The sequence below is a fragment of the Nelumbo lutea genome, chromosome 2 (assembly GCF_056320005.1).
Source record: "Nelumbo lutea isolate HS-2025 chromosome 2, American lotus-T2T, whole genome shotgun sequence".
NCBI lineage: Eukaryota > Viridiplantae > Streptophyta > Magnoliopsida > Proteales > Nelumbonaceae > Nelumbo > Nelumbo lutea.
The window spans coordinates 25564855-25590182 of NC_142685.1; the positions used below are offsets into that span (position 1 = coordinate 25564855).

General features: G+C 37.5%; 3 protein-coding genes across 5 annotated transcripts; 2 read left to right on the forward strand and 1 right to left on the reverse strand.

Annotated features, from left to right (window-relative positions):
- Positions 1–3107: 3107 nt before the first annotated feature.
- LOC148869317 (boron transporter 4-like) lies at positions 3108–9052 on the forward strand. The gene is made up of 14 exons (XM_088969599.1): positions 3108–3461; positions 4315–4420; positions 4519–4601; positions 4839–5031; positions 5125–5263; positions 5365–5530; positions 5643–5809; positions 6204–6377; positions 6474–6569; positions 6662–6778; positions 7134–7453; positions 7617–7896; positions 8063–8197; positions 8380–9052. The coding sequence occupies exons 2-14, from the start codon at positions 4317–4319 to the stop codon at positions 8425–8427; spliced, it is 2022 nt and encodes a 673-aa protein (XP_088825725.1). The 5' UTR covers positions 3108–3461; positions 4315–4316; the 3' UTR covers positions 8428–9052.
- A 2763-nt stretch (positions 9053–11815) lies between these two features.
- On the reverse strand, positions 11816–23667 carry LOC148869318 (uncharacterized). Of its 2 annotated transcripts, XM_088969602.1 has the most exons (8): positions 23350–23667; positions 21791–21868; positions 21609–21691; positions 21210–21328; positions 20959–21097; positions 20758–20857; positions 20478–20645; positions 11816–12673 (listed from the first exon to the last, which is right to left on the reverse strand). In XM_088969602.1, coding segments are annotated over exons 4-8 (894 nt in total). In that variant the 5' UTR covers positions 21212–21328; positions 21609–21691; positions 21791–21868; positions 23350–23667; the 3' UTR covers positions 11816–12188. The 2 variants fall into 2 exon arrangements, with proteins under 2 accessions (XP_088825728.1, XP_088825729.1); XM_088969603.1 differs by lacking the exon at positions 21210–21328.
- On the forward strand, positions 17494–20263 carry LOC148869319 (putative pentatricopeptide repeat-containing protein At1g26500). 2 transcript variants are annotated; one of them, XM_088969601.1, is made up of 2 exons: positions 17494–17811; positions 18285–20263. In XM_088969601.1, the coding sequence occupies exon 2, from the start codon at positions 18399–18401 to the stop codon at positions 19560–19562; it is 1164 nt and encodes a 387-aa protein (XP_088825727.1). In that variant the 5' UTR covers positions 17494–17811; positions 18285–18398; the 3' UTR covers positions 19563–20263. The 2 variants fall into 2 exon arrangements, with proteins under 2 accessions (XP_088825727.1, XP_088825726.1); XM_088969600.1 differs by having other exon boundaries at positions 17495–20263.
- Positions 23668–25328: the final 1661 nt, after the last annotated feature.

Consider the following 25328-nt stretch of genomic DNA (forward strand, 5'->3'; position numbering starts at 1 on the left):
ACTTATGTATGTAAATTTCTATATACATTTATATGCCATTCAATGTAAAACATTATATAATTGCAATAATTTATAAATAAAATACATAAACCCTGCATTAAATCCGGCCCGAGCCTGAACTATAAGTGTAAAGCCTGACCCGGGCCCAACCTGGCCTATGATCACCCTTACATGAGATGCTATAACCACACATGTGGAACAGACTCTTGTTATGTATTGAGAATATCCCTCATAAATGAAAAAATATAAGTAAAGAGATATTCCAAATGTAAGACTGTAAACGTTGTGAAAACAGTGTAAGAACAAATATTATGATGACTGAATCCGATTTCTGTATTAAAAGAGCAACTGTTCTGCATGGTCAACAACATAAATTAATCACGAATGACCAAACAAAACAATATTCCATACACATACACATGGGTGGGCAAACCCAACCACATAAATTAATCTAATCTTTTCTTTGCCCAAAAGACAAGAAAATGATGCAATTTAAACGGTTATTTGACTCTTTTTCTTTTCCTTTTCCTATGTATTGGGACAACTTTAATGATTTTGGTGTTTGTAAATTGCAATGTTTCGTAACTAGCTCATTTAAAATCTTTGGTGGCAGTGGCAGAGCGCATTTTTTATTTAGGGCCTGTTTGGGAGGCTGAGCTGAATATCGAGTTAATATGTTGGTTCAGCTGCTCTCAAGTACTCCAGATATGTCATTAAAAGAGGAGAAGAAAACACATGACATGTCACCTTAGTTCCGCATTTGTCCTTTTAGCTAAAAGATTTGATTGCAAATATTCTTTTAGCACTCACCCATGGTATCATGTCAAGAAGCTCTCTAACGGCCCTGGTTGTTTTTTCCAAACAACCAAGCTTCTTGTTTGGAAATGATGGTTCATCTAGTCTGAAAGTGTAGGCAACCCAACAGTTCTCCTTGTTCATTATTTTCATGGAGAAGTTTTAATTCAAAATTGTTAGTCATTTTTGTAAAATAAGCTCTTTTAAGTAGTTGTGCAATCTAGTCAAATCAAGTTGAATTTGATATATCGTAACTCGATTCAACTAAATTAGTCAGTCGGTAGAAAAATTCATAAGTTAAAACTGTCTGGACCATTGGGATTTTTTTAAGTGAGAATGGATGTAAAGGTACATTCATTAACGATGTAAAAATCAGCCAAAAAGCAGGGTTACATCGATTTTCGGTGTAGCTTTTACATGGGAAACTAACTGCTACAAAAGGGACAAGTGTAGAGTTTTATACAAGAAAGAAATAAATAGGTGTAAATGCGAACTGATGGCATTGATTCACATAACACCTCATTCAAATGCAGCCTATATTTCAATTTGAGTTCCAGTTCAATTCAAACTCTAATTTTCAATTCAATCAGGTTCAAAATCTCAAAAGCAATATATTTCTATATTTTATAAATATAAATATAATATTAAGTGAGCTAAATTTGCAAGCTTTTAAGCCAAATATTTTATTTAATCAATTTCAAATTCAAATAACAAATCTAAAATGCTCTAAAATTCGAACTCGAGCCAAAATTATTCGATTAAAGTTCGCTTTAATTGCATCCCATTTTTAAGTGGATATTTAAAAATTTTGCATTATAGATTATGGGATGAAAATCGGGTACCTGATCGGGCCATCTCATATTTGAACAAAATCTCGATATAGGGTTGTTTGCAACCGTGGAATTGATGAACAAATGGTGATCAATTCAGAAGATTTTAACTTGCAATAGTAAGCCACATCATCCTTCCAAATAGCAGAAATAAAGCCAAACGGTGCCCACTTCCCCCACAAAACCTACTATATTTTCACCCTATGGAGGAATCTTGTGGCCAAATCCAGACCATTCATCATAAGGGGGCTCCAAATTAGTGGCCAAACTATAAATGATCAACCCTAGATTCATTCTCAGCAGCAAAAGCCTCTGTCTTTCCTGTCTCAACCCCCTAATCCATTGCATCATCGAGGTGGGTGCCGACAAGGCGACAATCACTAGACTAAAATTGGAATGCAAATGCTAATGACTCCTAAGGGGTTTTATTGCATGTATGAAGTGCACTTGCAGTGCATCATCATTTGATCATATCAAGTGGCCATGTATTACTTAATTATCATCTAGAAGTAGATCAGACGGTTGAGTGCTCTTGCACAAGTAATTTTATTTGTGCAAGCGCGCTTAGCAATACTAATTAGTAATTACCAAACTTGATTAATTAATTCGTTGTTACAGAGAATTTTCGCGTCGTTTCAGGTGCACGTCTGTGCCCGTGCCACGAGGCCAGATAGATCCTCCCTGGCGCACGAGCTCTCCTATTTGTTGCGTTCGGCAAACGTGTGGGCCCTCTAACTGCTTAACCACACACACTCTCTCTCCTCTGAAGGTTGTCAGGTTGTGGCATGGACCATAGAACTAGAGTAGCTATTAAAGCCCCTAGCCCTTCATCTTACGACGAGAACCGAGGCAACAGATCCAACGGTTCAGCTTCAATTTTCCATCTTCTTGAAACAAAGATCTTTACAACCGAGAGGTGGCGATGTTGGGACAAGTCATGTGATACACTGGATACTCGTTCTCTACGAGTCAAAAAACACACTCAAGTTCAGTCAAATAAAGGCTTCCAAATAGCTATCGTTAGAACAAGACGCGGTTCGGAGCAATGACAGCCTGTTCTGAACCGTCCGATATGACTACTTAACCTGATTTTGGCGGGTACCATTTTGATGGGCAGATTTTGGAGGTTTGTACTCTGTAGTGATAGTCCATGCACGCGAATTTCGGTGCATACACCTACACGTGATCATCAAGGTTACGTGAAGAGAGATACCTTTTATTCGCCTGAAGCTCCATTAAGACAAAGATATCCCTATATATACTTAAAATGACAGAACGACCAAACAAAAAACCTTGTTGGTGTCGGGGGTATGCTGGTCTATTTGAAAATGTTTTGCCTCTTTCCGTGTAGCATTGTCAAGTAGTAGGAAAGACAGGCGGAACCTGCTAGATAGCGGAGCCAATAAAGTATAGCCACGTGGAGACTAGGAGGATTCCCCGGAAGATCAATAGAAAAGGGAAGTGGGGACCACCGAGTCGCGCGGCTTTTCAAAGGAGCAAAGGCGAGACTCTCACTTCGTCCGTTCGACGCTCGACAGACTGCGAAGGACGTACCTAAGAGGAGAAAAACACTCTCTTCTCTAGTCTTACTTTTTCTCTGGTGAAATTTTCCGGCCTTGCCACTGCTACCGCCGGCGAGTTTGAGAGTTTCGTAAGGCTTTCTGGCGGGAGAAGCTGTACGCACGAATCTCTTCTTTGGCTTCTTCGTCTCAGGGTACTATTTTTGGTTTTTCTCTTGTCCTCTGTTCTCGTCATGAGCCTCCAGTGAGAAATACAGAGATTTTGCTTCTCCTTTCTTAGCGATAGACACGGAGAGTCTTGGCATCCGAGGCTCCGGTAGGGTTTCGATTCTTCTTCTATCATATATATTTATTTCTGTAATGTGTTTGTGTTTTGTGGTTTTGTTGGTTTTGTTTTCTCGACTAATGGATCTGGAATCGAGCTACTAAGTGCGTGGGTGTTTCTAATGGCGTTTCTTTCGTCGAAATATATTGCATTATGGTTTTGTCGATGTAGAACGTAGGTTCTCCGTTAGTTTCTTCTTGTTTCTCGAGATTTATAGAACTGTCCATCTGTCTTCTTATTTATTTGTTCCGTTCTCGGATTTGTGGGTCTTATAAGACCATTCTCGGATTTGTTCCGGGCACTTTACTGCAGACTGATTGATTAGTTTAAGAAAACAAATCCATGATGTTCTGTTCCTGTTTATGGAGCTTTCGTCCTGTTTTTCATAGACGAACAACCTTTTCAAGTTCCTTCTTATGTGCATGAAGCACTTGAGTGAGCGATTTATCATCGTTTCTTTGTTCTCTCTCTCTCTCTCTCTCCATATTTACTAACTTCATCAGTTTTTTATGTTCTTCTTTAAAGTTCGTTGTATACATGCTGTGAGTCTTTCTGAAGGTTCTTTTGATTGTTCATGGAGCTTGAAAGGCTACTGAATTCTTCTTTGAGGGTGCTTTTTTTAATCCTTTTTTAGACGTCAAGAGAGTTTTCTCTCCCTAATTTCTCCTTTTTTATTTTTCTAGTTCGTTTTTTATTGATACAGATTTTATACTCATGATTCTTAAGGACTATGAGTCTATGACTTCTTCTAGTTTTCAACGATTCAGGAGACACCTCTGTGGATTTTTTATTCTATCTGTTCTCTAAGGCACCTTATCTGATATTCTTATTTTTTTTTCTTCAGCGATGGATAACATCAAATTTCCCTTCAGAGGGATTATTAAAGATGTAAAAGGAAGGACACCGTGCTATAAGCAAGATTGGATTAGTGGACTTCGTTCAGGCGTCAGGTAGTTTTTTGTTTGATTGAAACCGAGTAGTAATGTAATTCTATCACAGGCAGAGAGGCTTTACAACTTAAATTCAAAATGTTGTTCTTTTGTGTCAGGATATTGGCTCCAATTGCCTATATTTTCTTCGCTTCGGCTCTTCCAGTTATTGCTTTTGGGGAGCAATTGAGTAGAGAAACAGGTTGGCTTCTGCTTATATTTCCTTTTCTTCATAGAATGTCATCATTATTATCATCTAAGACTTGTCCCATCTATCTGGGATCGTTTACATGAATCCTGTTTAACCGTTCCGTTCTTCTTCATGGAATGTGTGATCTGAATAAACTATTTCAAGTTTAGCTCTGAACTAACAAGTCATTGCTGTTTTTATTTTTTTGAATTTTTAAATTGCATTTGATTGTATGTTTCTTGTCTTTAGATGGAAGCTTGACCACGGTAGAAACTTTAGCTTCTACTGCTATTTGTGGTATCATACACTCAATATTTGGTGGACAGCCCTTATTGATACTTGGAGTTGCAGAGCCCACTGTTATAATGTACACTTATTTGTACAATTTTACCAAAGGAAGGGAAGATTTGGGAAAAGAACTGTACTTGGCTTGGGCAGGATGGTAACATGAAGCAACTTCTTCATAATTCTACATTTGAGATTCCTTGATTTTTATCTAACATATTAAATTTACTAACATAATCTCTCTTTGCAGGGTTTGCATCTGGACAGCACTTATGTTGTTTCTTCTAGCCATATTCAATGCTTGCACTGTTATCACTAGATTTACGAGGATTGCAGGGGAGCTTTTTGGCATGTTAATTGCTGTTCTTTTCATCCAAGAGGCTATCAAGGTGTCTGTTCAATCTATAACAAAGGAAACTAAGAGTTTAGCACATCTGCAGAATAAAAATTGATGCTGACAGCCTGACACTCTATAATGCTTGATTCACAGGGAGTGGTGAGTGAATTCAAGATACCCAAAGCTGAAGACCCAAAGGAAGAAAAGTACCAGTTCCAGTGGCTTTATGCAAATGGATTACTGGGGCTCATATTCTCCTTTGGTTTACTCTATACAGCTTTAAAAAGCAGGAGGGCAAGGTCATGGCGATATGGCACAGGTTTGTGAAGTGATTTGTGAGAGACTTTTAATAGCAAAAGGAAAGATGATATGCTCTTTTTTCTACTCAAAGTGACATGCATGCCAAACTGAATTTCTCCCACTGAATTTAGGGTGGCTTAGAAGTTTCATTGCGGACTATGGTGTTCCTTTGATGGTATTGGTTTGGACGGCATTATCATTCAGTGTACCAAGCAAAGTTCCTTCTGGAGTTCCTAGGAGGCTTTTTAGTCCTCTTCCTTGGGATTCAGACTCATTATACCATTGGACAGTAATCAAGGTAAAAACATTCTGGCAAAATAATATTTGTTTCTGTTTATTTCTCAGTGGTCCTTTGCTTGTTTCAATTCCATATAAGAAATTAGAACCTAATCACAATACTGCATCTATATTAAGCAGTCTTTTCTGAAGGCCATGTGCTCCTTTTCTTTGAATCTATATTTTAGAGAATTGTAACTTTGCAATATGTTATAATGACATAATTGAGAGGGATATATTCTCAATTTATGAACGACAAGATAGAGTTGCACTATGTATGGCTTAAATGAAACTTAACATTTTGTTTAGGTGGCTTTGTAGGAAAAAAGCTGGAAAAGCACAGTGCATATCTAGTTATTATCATTGCTCATAAAAATGGTCAGACTAAATGACCAGCTTATTTACCTAAATTTCAGGATATGTGGAGGGTCCCTGTGGTATACATATTTGCTGCGTTTATTCCAGCTGTGATGGTAGCAGGCCTTTATTTTTTTGACCATAGCGTTGCTTCCCAGATGGCACAGCAAAAGGATTTCAATCTCAAGAACCCATCTGCTTACCATTATGACATCTTTTTGCTGGGGGTCATGGTATTATTTCTTTCTAATTATGCTTGTTTATATGTATTTCCTCTAGGTCCTATTTTTCTTCATAGCTTATGTGCTGCTTTAAAATTACGGTTTCAGGTTTTATTGTGTGGATTGATTGGATTACCTCCTTCAAATGGGGTCCTCCCACAATCCCCTATGCACACTAAGAGCCTTGCTGTTCTTAAGAGGCAGGTCTGTTGAAGGATCTGAAAACAAAATTTCTGCTGTATATTCATACAAGTACAGTTGCTTTAAATACTTACAATCTGAACTGCAAGCTGCAGTTGCTTCGAAAGAAGATGGTAGAGAGTGCTAAAGAATGCATCAAGCAACAAGCTAGCAACTCAGAAATCTATGGCAAGATGCAGGCAGTGTTTATAGAAATGGATGCAGCTCCAAAAGTAAGTATTCTAGGTTTTCTATTCATACACAAATTGCTTACTCTGGCACTGTCATCTCTCCTAGTCCTTGGCTTGCACTAGACCTTGCAAGATATAGTATGCTCTCCTGTTCCCGGACCTTGCAAGATAAATGCAAGGGGAGGGGGAGACATCAAAAAGGGCCATTACCCAACTACATTCTATGCTTGCCAACCAGGTTTTACCACTGCACCAAGCAATGCCACCAAGAAAAAGACCTTAAACTATGTTTATTAAGATTTTGTTCACCCTATTATTCCGACATAAAGGTATGCACAATTGTTTCCTTTCCCCTTTTAATTCTTCTTTAATTGTAAGAATGTGCTTTGCCATGTAGACCGTGGTTACAAAAGAGCTCAAGGGATTGAAGGAGGCAGTGATGAGTGGTGAAAATGAGGGTGGAGACATGAAAAGAAAATTTGATCCTGAGAAGCACATTGATGAATATTTGCCTGTCCGTGTTAATGAGCAGAGAGTGAGCAACCTTTTACAGTCTGCTCTCGTGGGTGCATCTATATTTGCAATGTCCATAATCAGGACAATACCTACCTCAGTTCTCTGGGGATACTTTGCTTACATGGCCATTGACAGCCTCCCTGGGAACCAATTCTGGGAAAGGATTCTTCTTCTTTTTGTTACACCTGGCCGGCGGTTTAAGTAAGTTATCTTTCTTACAAGCAGATAAATTCAGTTATCTAGCAAGTGCTGGTACATGGGTTATTTTTAACAGAAAATACTAGCTTCGTAATTAGGATAATCTAGTATATATAATTCATAACTTTCCACAACTCTTTTAATGATTTCTTCTTTTTTTGTGCAGGGTTCTGGAGGGTGATCACGCTTTATTTGTGGAGTTAGTTCCCTTCAAATACATTGCTACGTTTACACTCTTCCAGTTTGTATATCTTCTGATCTGTTTTGGAGTGACATGGATACCTATAGCTGGAATACTGTTTCCCTTACCTTTCTTTCTTCTCATAAGCATAAGACAGCATGTCCTCCCCAAGTTGTTTCAGCCAAGACACTTGTGGGAATTGGATGCTGCTGAGTATGAGGAAATTGCTGGTGCTCCTTGCCGCAGTCGCAGCCTCTCATTTAAGGTGAGTTCAATCATCACGTCTATGGATGAGCCTATAAAGGACATAAACTGATAATGTTATCCCCATACCCTTGCCACACCACCCAAAAAAATGAAGTGTTTTCTTTGTAGAGTGACAGGACTATTGCGTTTAAATATCTAAATTGACCTGTGAAACATGTGAATAGGAAATGAAAACTGATCCTACGTGTGAGGAGAGTGGAGTAGAAATGTGCGACGCAGAGATTCTGGATGAGCTCACCACCAGCAGAGGGGAGCTGAAGCTTAGAACTGTGAGCTTCAGCGAGGAGAGAAGCTTCCAGGCAAGAGAATTCTCTTAGCTTCTGATCTTAATGTACTAGATGGAGGTCTTACCATTTGTTCACATGTTATCTCTTCGTGCTTGTGGGAATGGTGTATGTTACGACGATATTATGCATGACACTTTGTGGATTCAGGCACAGATTCGTAAATTAATAGATGGGTATTTTTTGTGTTATGGCAGGTTCACCCTGAGGATCAAGCCACTCAAAACAGGCGAGAAATGAGCTGATGGCACAAGAAAATTGGGGATGCTGATGAAACGATGATGTTTCTCAGTAAGGTTGAATTATCGGAAAAGTACAACCTTCTGTTGGGCAATTCGCTATAAAACCTATAAATGATGAAAACTGAGGGCGGGAGCAAAAGAGCATCAGAATTGTTTTGGGGTAGCCCAAGGGTTCTTTAATTATAGATCTTTTGGTTAAATAGAGGAGAAATAAAGTTGGGCTCTCTTTGTTTATACTTTATAGTGAAATTTCATTTGCAATGGTACAAATGTATGGGAATGCAGATTAGAAAATGTAAATACTGGTTTACTTTTGCGTTGGGTTGTACTTTGCTTTAGATCTGCAATGCAAACAAACAAAAGAAAGCAAATGATATCAGAATGTACGGTGGGTATTTGCATTCCCATACTTTTGCACCAGTGCAAATAAAATTGATTTGGAAACAAACCAGGGGGGAAAGCAAGAAAGAACAAAAGGACAGACAAAAATGTACATGGGCGGGTCAAGGGGCTTGGATGCATATGTACTTATTGAATACAAGTATGGATTAATGGGTCTTTTATTATCTTTTGTTATATTAATTATTAGTCATTATTTAATATAAGAATGTGAGAGTTCTCTCTTGCATACCTCCTCTTAGTTGCGTTTGGAAACGATGCAAATGGAGTGTAAATCTCAGTTGCCTGTGTTTGGCAACTTTACATTTATGTATTGGCAAGTGATAGAAAACATATTTTCCAATGTATATTTATATTGATAATAAGATCTTAAAGTACATCAATAAAAAAGAAGTAATTTGTATTCAAGTGGGCTTTTGATAAAAAAGGCATATGCTATATAATTTATTGGAATTGTGTTTTCATCCATTACAGTTATAAGCCTATTTGGTAACAAGGTAAATTTGTCAATACAAAACTAATCAAACTTTACAATTTATATGAACCATTTTACACTTTATATGTTTGCATCGTTCCGAATGCGGTCTTGGTCTTGACTTTATTCATTTGGATGGTGCTAAAAAATTTAACAGAAATGTTCACCCTGAATAGCTAAAATTTTGCCTCATTTTATGGAGAAACTCTTCCCATTTAATTGAAATGTAATGCTGCTTAAATATTTTCAAATTTCAACTGCTTATCAAGTAGTGTCTTTTCTGTTCAAATTTGATCTGATTAACGTGATCTGAATATGGATCCACCCTAATCCGGTTAGGATTAAGTAAGTATATATTTTATATCTACGTAAGATTATATGCTTCTGTTGGTTGGAATGTTGTATTTTTCGTGCAGACTTCAAGTCTAAATTCTCAAGATCTGAATCCCATAGATAAAATCCATTATGAATTGGACTACTAATGAACTTTGTGAAACGTCTATTTTTTACCCTAAAATTTAAAGAAAATGTCATTTTTGCCCTCAAATTATGGTTAGAAGGCCATTTTAAGGCAAAAATAGATGTTAGAGATACATTGTTCCGTTAGGCAAATAATAAAATAATAAAGACTATTGGTCTATAGTCTATTCTATACTGCTTAAGTCAAAAAGTCTGAAAAATTACATGTGCGTCTTAAAATTTCCACCTATTCACATGTGAGTAGGAATGAAAACAAAATTAATTATTTTATTTAATAATTGATTAACAATAAATTATCAATAAAACAAAAAATAATAATTTGGCTCTTAATTTAATTTCAAGGGAAAAATAAAATATAATACCTGCCCCCCCTCCCCCCCCTCCCTCTTCTTCTTCTTCACCTATTCTCTCTTTAGTCGTAGCCACTGACCGAACCAATGGTCGCCCCAACTCTTCCATGATTCTGTATGATAGATTACTTATTTGCAGAAGAACCCAGATTGAATCTTGATAAAATAAATATATAAGTATCTAACCCCTTTATCCCCTTGACTAATTCAGTTATTCTGCCATGGACATCTTTGTCTAGGATCCAAGTAGGTTTCACAAGAACTGAAGTCGCTGCATAAGTTGACAAAACTACCATCCTCCATTTGGTTCGATAGGAGTTGGATTGCCGTTGAGAGAAGCATTTCAATTTTTCAATGGCCTAGCTGCTTCCACTAATTAGTTGATAATCGTTAAATGACATTTACAAGTAAAAATAGTTTGCTGGCTAAGTGCCTATTAGAATCAAAACAATGATCAGAGAGATCTGCTCCTGGAACTCAAAGTGAGCCCCTACATGTAAAGGATAGTATTAAGCAGAGTAAAGGCATAGCTAGGTTACCTTAAACAGAAGCATTGTTAGAATTTAGAAAAAGAATTCCATAATTTTGACGTAGAGGAACTTGCTTAGCTACCAGTGGAAATTTATTTAGGTTATCGTCAAAAGGCACCATGACACCTAATTTGATCTTGTTCCTCAAATCCTCAGCCAGGTAATGAATGGTATTCTGATAGATAGGTTATAGGTAGCACCGTAGCAGTAATTATTGCACCTCTAGCCACACAGTAGCCCATAACTGATGGAGCCGTTAGGTTAGGTTCGTCAGATATCAGGTCCAGTCTTACCACCACCCGCACCTGGAATTCATTATCCAGTCAAGTCCCAGCGGCCCCATCTCTACCTCAAGATTATCCTCCTCCTCCTCCTCTGTCACCGCCGTGGTTGGTATGGATTGGGTCAGGGACTCAGGAGGTTATACTTACGTGGGTACCATGTGGCTGTGGGAGGACACTCAGGGATGGCGGGCAGTGGAATAAGGGATTAGAGGGTTACAGCGAGAACAAGAGGGGTGGTTAGGACTAAAGAGAGGGTGGGGGAAATAAGAAGAAGAAAGAAGAGAGAGAGAAAGAGAAATTGTTTTTTATTAATAATTAATTATTAAATAAAAAATAATTAATTTTGTTTTTATTCTTGCTCACATGTGAACAGGTGGGAATTTTAAGTAATGCCACATCAATTAACCTTATTATTTTATTATTTATCTAATGGAATCGTTAATTACATCTCTAACATTATCTATTTTGCCTTAAAATGGTTTTTTCACCATGATTTAAGGGCAAAAAAGGTTTTCTTTTTTTAAACTTTAGGATCAAAAGTGACCTTTTTGCAAAGTTCAAGGATCATCAAAGCCAAAAATCTAAACTTATATTTGTACTAGCAACTAAGCCCATGCATTGGCTTAATACATGTTAGGTTTTGGCTGGTAAATTTTGGTTTTTTACCTTAATTTGAGTTAAACTAAGATTTATATTTAAAGTTGGGCAGAAGTTAGGTTTCAATTGGCTAATTTAGGTTTTTGGCATCAATTTTAGTTTAGGATAAGGTTCTTATTTAGAGTTGTTCATGGATTGGCCTTTAACTTAATCAAATCTATCTAATTTATTAAGATCAAAAGGTGTGTGTGCGTGTATGTATGTGAGAGAGAGAGAGTTTTAAAAATGATCTTATTGATCTTAATAAATTAGATCAATCTGTTCCATTCCATGATCACTAGCAATGACAAGATGGTCACCATCTCTGATCATCCGTATATCATCAATTTCAGCCCCATTTTGCTTAGGACTTTGGTTGGAGAGAGCCCAAATTTTTTAGCACATATTGCTAGTAATTCTTCAAGAGACTGGGAGGAGAACAAGCTTCCCAGTAACTAAGCCCCTCACTGGGCAACTAATTGTCACTCTGGCAGGGTAACTAGTGTAACTCTTGGTGGCACTAGCACGGCTAACAGATGGAACTAGATCATTCTGACCTGTCTGGGCAGCTGAAATGATTCCAAATAGTGAGTTGTTGAAGTTGTCAGTCCTACGCCCCCTCTGTAGGAATGGCCATTCCTCCTGGATGTGTAGTGTTGAGTACTGGCTCACTTGTAAACCTCCCAAGGTAGTGCACACCCTGCTGCTCAGAAACCTTATTTTCTTTCCTGGATTCAAAAAGAGCTTTTATTTCTTCATGTCTCTGCTGATCTGCTAGATCCCTTGGGCTCCGACCTTGAGCATCAGGCTTGTCGATCTCAGCTCCATGGTCCAAGAGGAGCTTGACTACTTCAATGTTCCCCTCGCAAACTGCAACATGAAGTGCAGTGGTTCCATTACTCCTGGGAATTGTGGCGTCCCCTCCATGGTACACAATATCTGTGAGCAAGTCGAAGTTATTTTGCTCAACAGCAGTGCATGCAAATTGGCCCACATCACCTGACATGAGGTTGGCACCATTGTCTACGAGAAGTTTGATAACGGATTCATGCCTCCCCAGTATTGCCTCCCATAAGGGCACATTTCCTTCAGAATCTATATAAATAGAAATAAATTATTGAAGCCCTCTAACAAACCAACTATCATTAATACACAAGTCAAGCTGTGAATATGCAAATTATAATCTCTCAAATCCAAGACTACGAAAAGAATAAAAAACCACAAGAAAAAAAATGCTGAAATTACAAAGGGTATTACTGTCACTTGGAGGACATAACTTTGACCTCTTAAAACTGTACTGAGCACAGATGCTGAAATTACAAAGAGCAGTCGTTGACACCATATAATAACAGATTCAAGGGTAATCATTGCCTATGGTTTATTGTGATGTAAAATAATATACAGGGACATAGGCCTTGTTTGGTATTAATGCAGTTTTCTTAGGCAACAGCACCTTCGAATTTGATAAAATATTCGGGATTTTGTGCACATTTTTAATGTTATTTGCAAGGATTAAAGTATCAGGTATTGGGAAAAGCTCAGATAAGGATGTACTTTTGAAACACATGGATACAAACGAACGATATGAAACGCTTGGATATGTTAGAAAAATGCATACAAATCACATAAATACAATAAGAAACTAAATCTAAAGCTGAATTATCTATGAATAAGGTCTAAATGCATGAGAAATACACACTTTAATAGGTTATATGAATAGAAACATTACAATCAACAATATAGGGACTTGACTCTATAGCATGTACGCATCATACAATAATTTTCACTCTATTTCATTTTTTACTAAAACTTTAGTAAAATTTATTTATTTAGTACTTTTATATAAATAATAACTTTATTTTTTCAAAAAATAAATATGCTTTCATTTTTAACATACAATTTTTTTATTTTATATATAATTGCAAAAACACATAGTAGATAATTTTTTTTTTTATAATTTTCAGTTTCTATTAAATTGTTGGAGAAAATTAAATCTTAAATTATTTATTTCAGTTTTTATAATTATAGTTTTCAATTTTTATTAAAGTTCAAAAACAACCCAAAACCAATCAATACACAATTTCATCAAAATAGGCACCGATACACTTTTGTGTCGATGCACATCAAATCATATCCACTAATACAGTGTGATACAATCGGATACAGAGGCATATCGTGATGATATGCACAACTCATGGATATGTACCCAATTATGACATATCCCATACCTTGGTTATTTGGTGCCAATTATATAGGCAAAAAAGGACAAAACGTTTTCTTCATTACAGTAAACATCGTTTTGACATTTCCTCAGGAAGTTGCTTGCACAGAACCCAATGTATGAATGTTACTTGAAACTGTTAGGAAATGCTTGGAAAACACTCAACGAAATAAGAAAGAGTAAAAGATAGGAGAAAACACATACATGGCATTGACTTGGAGGAAATGCCTTGGGAGAAATGGCATTGATACTAAACACATGCATAGGGAGCAAGTTATGACTTATGAGAAAGAAAATGGGTAATATTAAGTTCCATATGGTTGGCTTCATAGTTGACCAAGAGAAACAGTTGCAAGAGCACAAGAAAGGGACTGTGATGCAGAGGGCAAGAAAAGAAGATATATCATCAATCAATTGTTATACAATGATACTAAATGTACATTATCAAAAAATTGTTTGCCAAGTTTAAGGTAGACAAACACAAAGGAGTCTATGTTTTAAAGGCCATTTGACATACGCCTGACATAGTATTTTTTCAGGTCATTACTAGTAAAAAGGAAAAATGATTTGGCTTGACTTAGGGCCTGTTTGTTTGCTCTGAAATCTGACATTTGAAAGTGCAATAATTACATTAAGAGGTATATTGGTATTGGTGAACTTTTCTTTCCTCTGAACTCTGAATGCAGAGAATGTTGTTCTGAATTCTAAATTTTGAAAATTATAAAATATCCATTTTGATCCCATATATGAGAATCTTTGTTTTTCTTTTTTGGATATATCATTGGAAAACAAAAAATTGTATGATTGCACTTTAAGAGATAAAAGATAAGAGGAAATGAACAATCATTTTTCTCTTAAAGTTAAAAGATTCATCTTAAGAAATAAAAGTTAAGAGGAAATAAACATGCCCTTACTAGCAAAAGTCCAGATAAAAATAATAAAAAGGACTTGGGTGTGGATAAAAAATATGAGGTTATGGAATTTTGTTATAGATAAAAATTACGAGGTCATCTATTGAAGCTCCCAATAAGCACTGCAGTTCATAGTCTAATGTTTGAAGTTGGAAAAATAAATCCAAGGGCATGTACTGAATCCCTTAAAATGGGAAAGAATAGAAAAACCGTAACCATATTTAAACATATCTGTTTCTGGAAGTGAAAAAGCATAAAACAAGGAGGCCAAAAAGCAATTTGATACAAGAAGCACTCCATTACACTCTCTACAAGGAACTCAGATATATTTTTAATCCACCAAAATTCAAATCCACTGGTGAATTTTGATAAAGACCACTGGTTCGTTCCAAACCATCTTTTTTCTCTTATCCAAAAAGATTGATGACATATGACCAGTCAATAAGCATGGCTTACACTTGCGTATTACACATGTAGCAATAAATAATAATGGACCTTTTTCCTTAGATTGTATGAATTCATCAATTTTGAATAATTTATATTTTATAGATAACTACTTGCGTATACACAAGTTAATAAAATGAAATATATATATATTGGGTCTGCTTTCAATGAATGGGTAGATGGTGATTACTCTTTACCAAAATTTTCTTTGTGCATCTTTTTCTCATGTACTTGTCACATTGAGGATGGATAAATCTGTATTTGTACTTAGAGATTGTGATGGATGACCTAACCTTTGGGGCTAGCAGCCATAGTTCCATGCATCCATCTAGGAATAAAGGTCGGGCAGATTGATCAGCAAGTCATAGTCTTTAATAAATTTTGTTTGGACTGTTGAACAATCAAGCAGATTCTCTGTAAAGCAAGCTGTGTGGGTTGGACATAAATGCAAAACTCTTTACCAAAATATAGAAGTGGTTAAAGTTTTATGCACAAAGTAATCGAATGGGTGAGGGTGGATAGGTCAGAAAATGTTTTAACATATGTATAATTTATGGGCTGTTTCTGAACGTTTATAAGTGGACAGTTTTTAAAATTTGAAGTGAGAGTAAATGACATATATGTTCTCTCTATGTTTATTGTATTTTTTTGATAAAAATGATAGAAAACGTCCAATGAAAATCACAAAAGTAAATAGGCATTTGCTCTTTTATAGGTAGTATATATTTGTGTCCATATGGTGAGTCCTAGTTTTATGGTGAGATATATGGACTAATCATGTTAGAATCGCATTGGGGCAGATTTTGTTGTGAAAATATCCCATGGGATAAAGACAAAAAAAGATGATTTGGAAAGTCTAGATTCCGCCCCAATTCAACAATTGAACTATCAAAGTTGATACAGTTTTTTAGGCTGTTTGTTAATGTTGATTTCATCAAACCTACCTATATGCGAAAGGTTCAAAATATGGCAACTTATTGGTGCCATCATATATATCGATTTTCATTGTCTTTTATACATGAAATAATAATATTTAAAGATTTTTAATTGATTTAAATCAAGGTTTTTAAAACCTGACTAGATAAGGAACTGTTTTAGAGTTTGGTTCTTGGGTTGAATGGTCCGACAGCCCGTTTTGATAAAAAAATTAAAAAGACCTTAAAAAATTAAAAATACAAAACAGCCAAAAACTATTGTTTGGATCGACGATTTGCCGGTTCAACCACACGGGTTAACGGTTTGTTAACCAAATCAACAGCTTTTGGCCAAAAAGTGGCTTTGGGGTAAAATGGTGAGCAGTTCCTGATTTTTCTGGCCTGACCATCCAGTTCAATCACAAATATTCAATATTTAAAAATTGAGTATCAGGTGTATCAATACTTTGAAGCAAAGGCATATAAAATAATTTTAATTTTTTATTTTAAAACATTTGTTTTTCAAAAAACCCTTAAAATGACATCAATGGCCACCGGTCCGATACAATATGCTCTGATATCATGTCGAAAATTTAAACCTTTGATAGAAGCAATGATTGGTGGGTTGATGCTACCTACACTCTATCCATGAGATTAGGGGTAGGAATGGCAACGGGGCAGGGCGGGCCTCTCCCCATCCCCATGATTATCCCCATTCTCTATGATTTTTTAAAATGTTAACCATTTTGTTTTTGTTTTTTATTTTATTTAAAAAAATAAAAATAAAATAATTAAAATTTACAATCCCACTAGAAATGATTCAAATATATTCAACAATATTTTTAAAAATATTAATATATAGATGTATGTGTACATATATACATATATAATGTATGCATACATATACATATATTAGTGGGGATCCCACGGATAGGGATCGGGGTCCCCATGGGTCGGAGAGTGCTCTCCTCATCCCTGCTAACGGAGATGAAAAATTTCCAATCTCCGTTCTCACGAGAAAAAATCATTAGGGAAATGACCCCAACCCAAAAATTCTAGACGTGGACCTAGGTTGGTTTGGGACCTCATTAGGCCTGAAATTTTCAGGGCCGGGCATGGGCCTAATACTTTAAGCCTGGCCCGAGCCCGACCGGCTTGTATATATTTAAATATATGTATTTTGTAAACAAAGTACATATATGTTATTTATGTTATATTATATATTTTATATAAATATTATAATATGACTAGACCTATTAAAGAGTTATTGGGTAGCCCGACGGGCCGGCCTGGCCCGCACCTGGAGCCAATAAAGTATAGCCACGTGGAGAATACAAGGATTCCTTGGAAGGCCAATAGAAAAGGGAAGTGGGGGCCACCGAGTCGCGCGGCTTTTCAAAGGAGCGAAGGCGAGACTCTCACTTCGACCGTTCGACGCTCGACAGACTGCGAAGGACGTACCTAAGAGGAGAAAAACACTCTCTCTTCTGGTCTTATTTTTTCTCTGGTGAAATTTTCCGGCCTTGCCACTGCTACCGCCGGCGAGTTTGAGAGTTTCGTAAGGCTTTCTGGCGGGAGAAACTGTACGCACGAATCTCTTCTTTGGCTTCTTCGTCTCGGGGTACTATTTTTGGTTTTTCTCTTGTCCTCTGTTCTTGCCATGAGCCTCCGGTGAGAAACACAGAGATTTTGCTTCTCCTTTCTTAGCGATAGACACGGAGAGGCTTGGCATCCGAGGCTCCAGTAGGGTTTCGATTCTTCTTCTATCATATATATATATATTTATTTCTGTAATGTGTTTGTGTTTTGTGGTTTTGTTGGTTTTGCATGCGAGAGGTACAGGGTTCGATCCCCTGCATCTCCAGTTTTTTATTCGATTTTTTTGAATTATTTCCCCAACCTTTCTCAATTTTCTGTGCAACACCAACAGTTTATCAGTTGCTACATTTACACTCGTTCCTGAAACCTGATTCAAAATGGCTAGAAGACTATCGATCAACAGAACTATCTGCATTTTCCAATATCACCTCCACTGTCGAACCTTCGTAACCGATTCAGACCTTTCTCAACTCTCTAAACCCAGCTCACCTGTCAACCCTTATCAACTCCTCCGAGTCTGCACGGTTCTTTATCAACAGCAAAATTCAGACGAACCAAAGCTTCATTCTCACCTAAGAAACTGCGACTTTGATCTCTCTCACGAATTTTTCCTTCAGGTTTGCAACAAGTTCCCTTACTCGTGGAAACCCGTCCACAAGTTCTTCCAGTTCACACAGGCCCAACCGCATTTCTCGCACACTTCGGTTACATTCAATAAAATACTCGATGTGATGGGAAAGTCCAGAAACATAGATCTTCTTTGGGAAGTCTTACAAGAAATCGCCGACCGACGACTTGTGACCAATAAAACTTTCATAGTTGCTTTGAAAGCGTTAGCATCAGCCAGGGAACTGAAGAAATGCGTGGAATTATTTCATTTAATGAACGCCCATGAGTTCCATTACAGTTTGGAGACTCTCAACAAGGTGATCGAGACTCTCTGTGGTTCAAAGCTTGTCGTGGAAGCTAAGTTTATTGTTTTGAAGTTGAAGCCCTGGATCAAGCCGTCTAGAGAAACTTATAAGCACCTCATTAATGGGTTTTGCAAGGTTGGCAATTTGGTTGAGGCATCAAAAATCTGGAATCAGATGTTGGAGGAGGGGCTCGAAGCAGATATTGATGCAATTGAGAAGATGATGGAGACTCTTCTCAAAAACAACCAATTTGACGAAGCAATGAAGCTTTTTCTGTCAATGAGAAGTGGGCGGATTGATGATTTGGGTCTATCCACTTACAGGCTTGTGATTACTTGGATGTGCAAAAGAAGCAAGCTCACCCAGGCTTACCTGGTGTTTGAAGAAATGCAGCAGAGAGGAATTCGTGCCGATAATCCGACGCTTGCAGCTCTGGTCTACGGACTGTTAACAAAAAGAAGGATTAGGGAAGCTTATAAGATTGTGGAAGAGATTGAGAATCCAGATATAAGCGTCTATCATGGGCTGATTAAAGGATTGTTGAGGTTAAAAATGGCGAGAGAAGCAACTCAAGTGTTCAGAGAGATGATAAAGAGAGGGTGTGAGCCTATCATGCACACTTACATAATGCTATTGCAAGGACACTTGGGGAAGAGAGGGAGAAAGGGACCAGACCCCGTTGTGAATTTTGAGACCATTTTTGTGGGAGGGCTGGTCAAAGCGGGAAAGACCTTGGAAGCGGCCAAATATGTGGAGAGGATGATGGGTGGTGCAGTTGATGTGCCCAGGTTTGACTATAATAAGTTTTTGTATTGTTTCTCAAACGAGGAAGGTATAGTTTTCTTTGAAGAGGTGGGGAAGAGATTGAGGGAGGTAGGATTGGTTGATCTCGCTGACATATTTGTGAGATATGGTGAGAAGATGGCTACTAGAGAGAGGAGGAGAAATGCAACGAGAACCATTATAAAAGAGGTTGGCTGATGATATTTATCACCACGACGAAGGGAAGAAGCCCCACCAGCAAACTATAAAAGCACTAGAGGAATCAAGGACTGAGGAGCACTTGGAAAAAAGACTCAGACCTCCAGACTCGGGGGTTCCGTTGAAGTGAATACTGATGGAGGTTTATATCTTTTAAGGGAGATGGGTTGGTTGTTACTTAATAGGAGCATCTTCCTCTATACTTTTTGGCTGCCAGGATAGAACAATGTGAGGCATCATCAGTCATCACCATTAAAGGCATTCGGTTCGGAAGCTTGGAGGATATAAAATTAGCAAAAACCAGAAAGACCCATTCTATTGTCATGGACTCTTGGAAAGTGACTCGAAGGAATTGACTTTGATGTTAAAAATGAAGAATCGAATTTCTCAAAGAAATTATCAATTGTGGCGAGTCGTATTATATCCCTGAAATTTAGGGATGGTCAAAAAAATAAAGGCCTGCTATCATCACAGCTGGAATAAACGCAGCAAATATGTATACCACAGGAACCCTCCACATATCCTGAAATTTAGGTAAATAAGCTGGTCATTTAGTCTGACCATTTTTATGAGCAATGATAATAACTAGATATGCACTGTGGTTTTCCAGCTTTTTTCCTGCAAAGCCACCTAAACAAAATGTTAAGTTTCATTTAAGCCATACATAGTGGAACTCTATCTTGTCATTCATAATTTGAGAATATATCCCTCTCAATTATGTCATTATAACATATTGCAAAGTTACAATTCTCTAAAATATAGGTTCAAAGAAAAGGAACACATGGCCTTCAGAAAAAGACTGCTTAATACAGATGCAGTATTGTGATTAGGTTCTAATTTATATGGAATTGAAACAAGCAAAGGGCCACTGAGAAATAAACAGAAAGAAATATTATTTTGCCAGAATGTTTTTACCTTGATTACTGTCCAATGGTATAATGAGTCTGAAATCCCAAGGAAGAGGACTAAAAAGCCTCCTAGGAACACCAGAAGGAACTTTGCTTGGTACACTGAATGATAATGTCGTCCAAACCAATACCATCAAAGGAACACCATAGTCCGCAATGAAACTTCTAAGCCACCCTAAATTCAGTGGGAGAAATTCAGGTTGGCATGCATGTCACATTGAGTAGAAAAAAGAGAATATCATCTTTCCTTGTGCTATTAAAAGTCTCTCACAAATCACTTCACAAACCTGTGCCATATCGCCATGACCTTGCATAAAGCCACTGGAACTGGTACTTTTCTTCCTTTGGGTCTTCAGCTTTGGGTATCTTGAATTCACTCACCGCTCCCTGTGAATCAAGCATTATAGAGTGTCAGGCTGTCAGCATCAATTTTTATTCTGCAGATGTGCTAAACTCTTAGTTTCTTTTATTATAGATTGAATAGATACCTTGATAGCCTCTTGGATGAAAAGAACAGCAATTAACATGCCAAAAAGCTCCCCTGCAATCCTCGTAAATCTAGTGATAACAGTGCAAGCATTGAATATGGCTAGAAGAAACAACATAAGTGCTGTCCGGATGCAAACCCTGCAAAGAGAGATTATGTTAGTAAATTTAATATGTTAGATAAAAATCAAGGAATCTCAAACGTGGAATTATGAAGAAGTTGCTTTTGGTAAAATTGTATAAATAAGTCTACATTATAACAGTGGGCTCTGCAACTCCAAGTTATCAATAAGAACTGTCCACCAAATATTGAGTGTAAGATACCACAAATAGCAGTAGAAGCTAAAGTTTCTACCGTGGTCAAGCTTCCATCTAAAGACAAAAAAACATACAATCAAATGCAATTTAAAAACTCAAAAAAAAAAAAAAAAAAAAAAGAACAGCAATGACTTGTTAGTTCAGAGCTAAACTTGAAATAGTTTATTCAGATCACACATTCCATGAAGAAGAAGAAAAATAAAGGATATGGCACTGAATAGAACGGAACGGTTAAACAGGATTCATGTAGCCGATCCCAGATAGATGGGACAAGTCTTGGATGATAATAATGATGACATCCTATGAAGAAAAGGAAATATAAGCAGAAGCCAACCTGTTTCTCTACTCAATTGCTCCCCAAAGGCAATAACTGGAAGAGCCGTAGCGAAGAAAATATAGGTAATTGGAGCCAATATCCTGACACAAAAGAACAACATTTTTAATTTAAGTTGTAAAGCCCCTCTGCCTGTGATAAGAATTACATTACTACTCGGTTTCAATCAAACAAAAAACTACCTGACGCCTGAACGAAGTCCACTAATCCAATCTTGCTTATAGCATGGTGTCCTTCCTTTTACATCTTCAATAATCCCTCTGAATGGAAATTTGATGTTATCCATCGATGAAGAAAAAAATAAGAATATCAGATAAGGCGCCTTAGAGAACAGATAGAATAAAAAATCCACAGAGGTGTCTCCTGAATCGTTGAAAACTAGAAGTCATAGACCCATAGTCCTTGAGAATCATGAGTATAGAATCTGTATCAATAAAAAACAAACTAGAACAAAAAGGAGAAATTAGGGAGAGAAAACTCTCTTGACGTCTAAAAAAGGATAAAAAAAGCACCTCAAAGAAGAATTTAGTAGCCTTTCAAGCTCCATGAAGAATCAAAAGAACCTTCAGAAAGACTCACGGCATGTATACAACGAACTTTAAAGAAGAACATAAAAAACCGATGAAGTTAGTAAATATGGAGAGAGAGAGAGAGAGAGAGAGAGAGAGAGAGAGAGATCAAAGAAACGATGATAAATCGCTCACTCAAGTACTTCATGCACATAAGAAGGAATTTGAAAAGGCTGTTCGTCCATGAAAAACAGGACGAAAGCTCCATAAACAGGAACAGAACATCAAGGATTTGTTTTCTTAAACTAATCAATCAGTCTGCAGTAAAGTGCCCGGAACAAATCCGAGAATGGTCTTATAAGACTAACAAATCCGAGAACGGAACAAATAAATAAGAATATCAGATAAGGCGCCTTAGAGAACAGATAGAATAAAAAATCCACAGAGGTGTCTCCTGAATCGTTGAAAACTAGAAGAAGTCATAGACCCATAGTCCTTGAGAATCATGAGTATAGAATCTGTATCAATAAAAAACAAACTAGAACAAAAAGGAGAAATTAGGGAGAGAAAACTCTCTTGACGTCTAAAAAAGGATAAAAAAAGCACCTCAAAGAAGAATTTAGTAGCCTTTCAAGCTCCATGAAGAATCAAAAGAACCTTCAGAAAGACTCACGGCATGTATACAACGAACTTTAAAGAAGAACATAAAAAACCGATGAAGTTAGTAAATATGGAGAGAGAGAGAGAGAGAGAGAGAGAGATCAAAGAAACGATGATAAATCGCTCACTCAAGTACTTCATGCACATAAGAAGGAATTTGAAAAGGCTGTTCGTCCATGAAAAACAGGACGAAAGCTCCATAAACAGGAACAGAACATCAAGGATTTGTTTTCTTAAACTAATCAATCAGTCTGCAGTAAAGTGCCCGGAACAAATCCGAGAATGGTCTTATAAGACTAACAAATCCGAGAACGGAACAAATAAATAAGAAGACAGATGGACAGTTCTATAAATCTCGAGAAACAAAAAGAAACTAACGGAGAACCTACGTTCTACATCGACAAAACCATAATGCAATATATTTCGACGAAAGAAACGCCATTAGAAACACCCATGCACTTAGTAGCTCGATTCCGGATCTAATAGTCGAGAAAACAAAACCAACAAAACCACAAAACACAAACACATAACAGAAATAAATATATATGATAGAAGAAGAATCGAAACCCTACCGGAGCCTCGGATGCCAAGCCTCTCCGTGTCTATCGCTAAGAAAGGAGAAGCAAAACCTCTGTGTTTCTCACTGGAGGCTCATAACAAAAACAGAGGACAAGAGAAAAACCAAAAACAGTACCCCGAGACGAAGAAGCCAAAGAAGAGATTCGTGCGTACAGTTTCTCCCGCCAGAAAGCCTTACGAAACTCTCAAACTCGCCGGCGGTAGCAGTGGCAAGGCCGGAAATTTTCACCAGAGAAAAAATAAGACCAGAGGAGAGAGTGCTTTTCTCCTCTTAGGTACGTCCTTCGCGGTCTGTCGAGCGTCGAACGGTCGAAGTGAGAGTCTCGCCTTCGCTCCTTTGAAAAGCCGCGCGACTCGGTGGTCCCCACTTCCCTTTTCTATTGGCCTTCCAGGGAATCCTAGTACTCTCCACGTGGCTATACTTTATTGGCTCAAGCTATCTAGCAAGTTCCGCCTATCTTTCCTACTACTTGACAATGCTACGCCGAAAGAGGCAAAACATTTCCAAATAGACCAGCATACCTGTGACAGTATTTTCGTATGGTCGTGCTTTCATTTTAATTATATAGGGAAATACTTGACACGATGGGGATGTAGCTAAAATGGTAGAGCGCTCGCTTTGCATGCGAGAGGTACTTTTTTATTCGATTTTTTTGAATTATTTCGCCAACCTTTCTCAATTTTCTGTGCAACACCAGCAGATTATCAGTTGCTACATTTACACTCGTTCCTGAAACCTTATTCAAAATGGCTAGAAGACTATCGATCAACAGAACTATCTGCATTTTTCAATATCACCTCCATCGTCGAACCTTCGTAACCGATTCAGACCTTTCTCAACTCTCTAAACCCAGCTCACCTGTCAACTCTTATCAACTCCTCCGAGTCTGCACGGTTCTTTATCAACAACAAAATTCAGACGAACCAAAGCTTCATCCTCACCTAAGAAACTGCGACTTTGATCTCTCTCACGATTTTTTCCTTCCGGTTTGCAATAAGTTCCCTTACTCGTGGAAACCCGTCCACAAGTTCTTCCAGTTCACACAGGCCCAACCGCATTTCTCGCACACTTCGGCTACATTCAATAAAATGCTCGATGTGATGAGAAAGTCCAGAAACATAGATCTTCTTTGGGAAGTCATACAAGAAATCGCCGACCGACGACTTGTGACCAATAAAACTTTCATAGTTGCTTTGAAAGCGTTAGCATCAGCCAGGGAACTGAAGAAATGCGTGGAATTATTTCATTTAATGAACGCCCATGAGTTCCATTACAGTTTGGAGACTCTCAACAAGGTGATCGAGACTCTCTGTGGTTCAAAGCTTGTCGTGGAAGCTAAGTTTATTGTTTTGAAGTTGAAGCCCAGGATCAAGCCGTCTAGAGAAACTTATAAGCACCTCATTAATGGGTTTTGCAAGGTTGGCAATTTGGTTGAAGCATCAAAAATCTGGAATCAGATGTTCAACTTCAGCTTCAAATTTGAGGTCATCCTCAAAAAGCTAGAGTTGTCATTTCAAGTATTAAGATTAGGAAAGAATGAAAAATTAGAAAAAAAAAAAAAAAAACTATAGATTGAGTTTCAATGGTGAGATAAAGGAAGCTACTACAATAGTCTCGTTCGTTTGTCGGTAATTAATGGGGTAAATCACTAAATTGGTCAATCGGGTATTGATACCCCATCGGGTATTAATGGGTTACATTGAATCTCACGGTAAGCCATGATTCCAAAGAGTATAGTTAGCCAGGTAACTGATACCCTCGTTGAGGGTGGATAACCAACTTACCTGCTTAAAATAACGCTCCCTCTCTATCGCCTTTCCCTTTACCCGAGTAACCTGTATGGCTGTAAGGCTGGAACCTATCTTACCCAGACAAATATTGCAGGTTACTCTTTTATTCATTGCATCTTGCAGTGTATCAATCCCAAACGTTTCCGGTTCAAGGTTGTCCAGGTAAATGAAAATGCTTACA

What these genes read in the sequence shown, in the direction of transcription:
- LOC148869317 (XM_088969599.1), top strand. Translation starts at nt 4,317, where the DNA reads ATGGATAACATCAAATTTCCCTTCAGAGGGATTATTAAAGATGTAAAA. An exon ending in ACCATTGGACAGTAATCAAG is followed by an intron (nt 5,810 to 6,203) that starts GTAAAAACATTC and finishes CCTAAATTTCAG; the next exon opens with GATATGTGGAGGGTCCCTGT. An exon ending in TCTTTTTGCTGGGGGTCATG is followed by an intron (nt 6,378 to 6,473) that starts GTATTATTTCTT and finishes TTACGGTTTCAG; the next exon opens with GTTTTATTGTGTGGATTGAT.
- LOC148869318 (XM_088969602.1), bottom strand. An exon ending in GTCATGGCGATATGGCACAG is followed by an intron (nt 20,646 to 20,757) that starts GTTTGTGAAGTG and finishes CACTGAATTTAG; the next exon opens with GGTGGCTTAGAAGTTTCATT. An exon ending in ACCATTGGACAGTAATCAAG is followed by an intron (nt 12,674 to 20,477) that starts GTAAAAACATTC and finishes CTATTTATATAG; the next exon opens with ATTCTGAAGGAAATGTGCCC.
- LOC148869319 (XM_088969600.1), top strand. Translation starts at nt 18,045, where the DNA reads ATGGCTAGAAGACTATCGATCAACAGAACTATCTGCATTTTCCAATAT.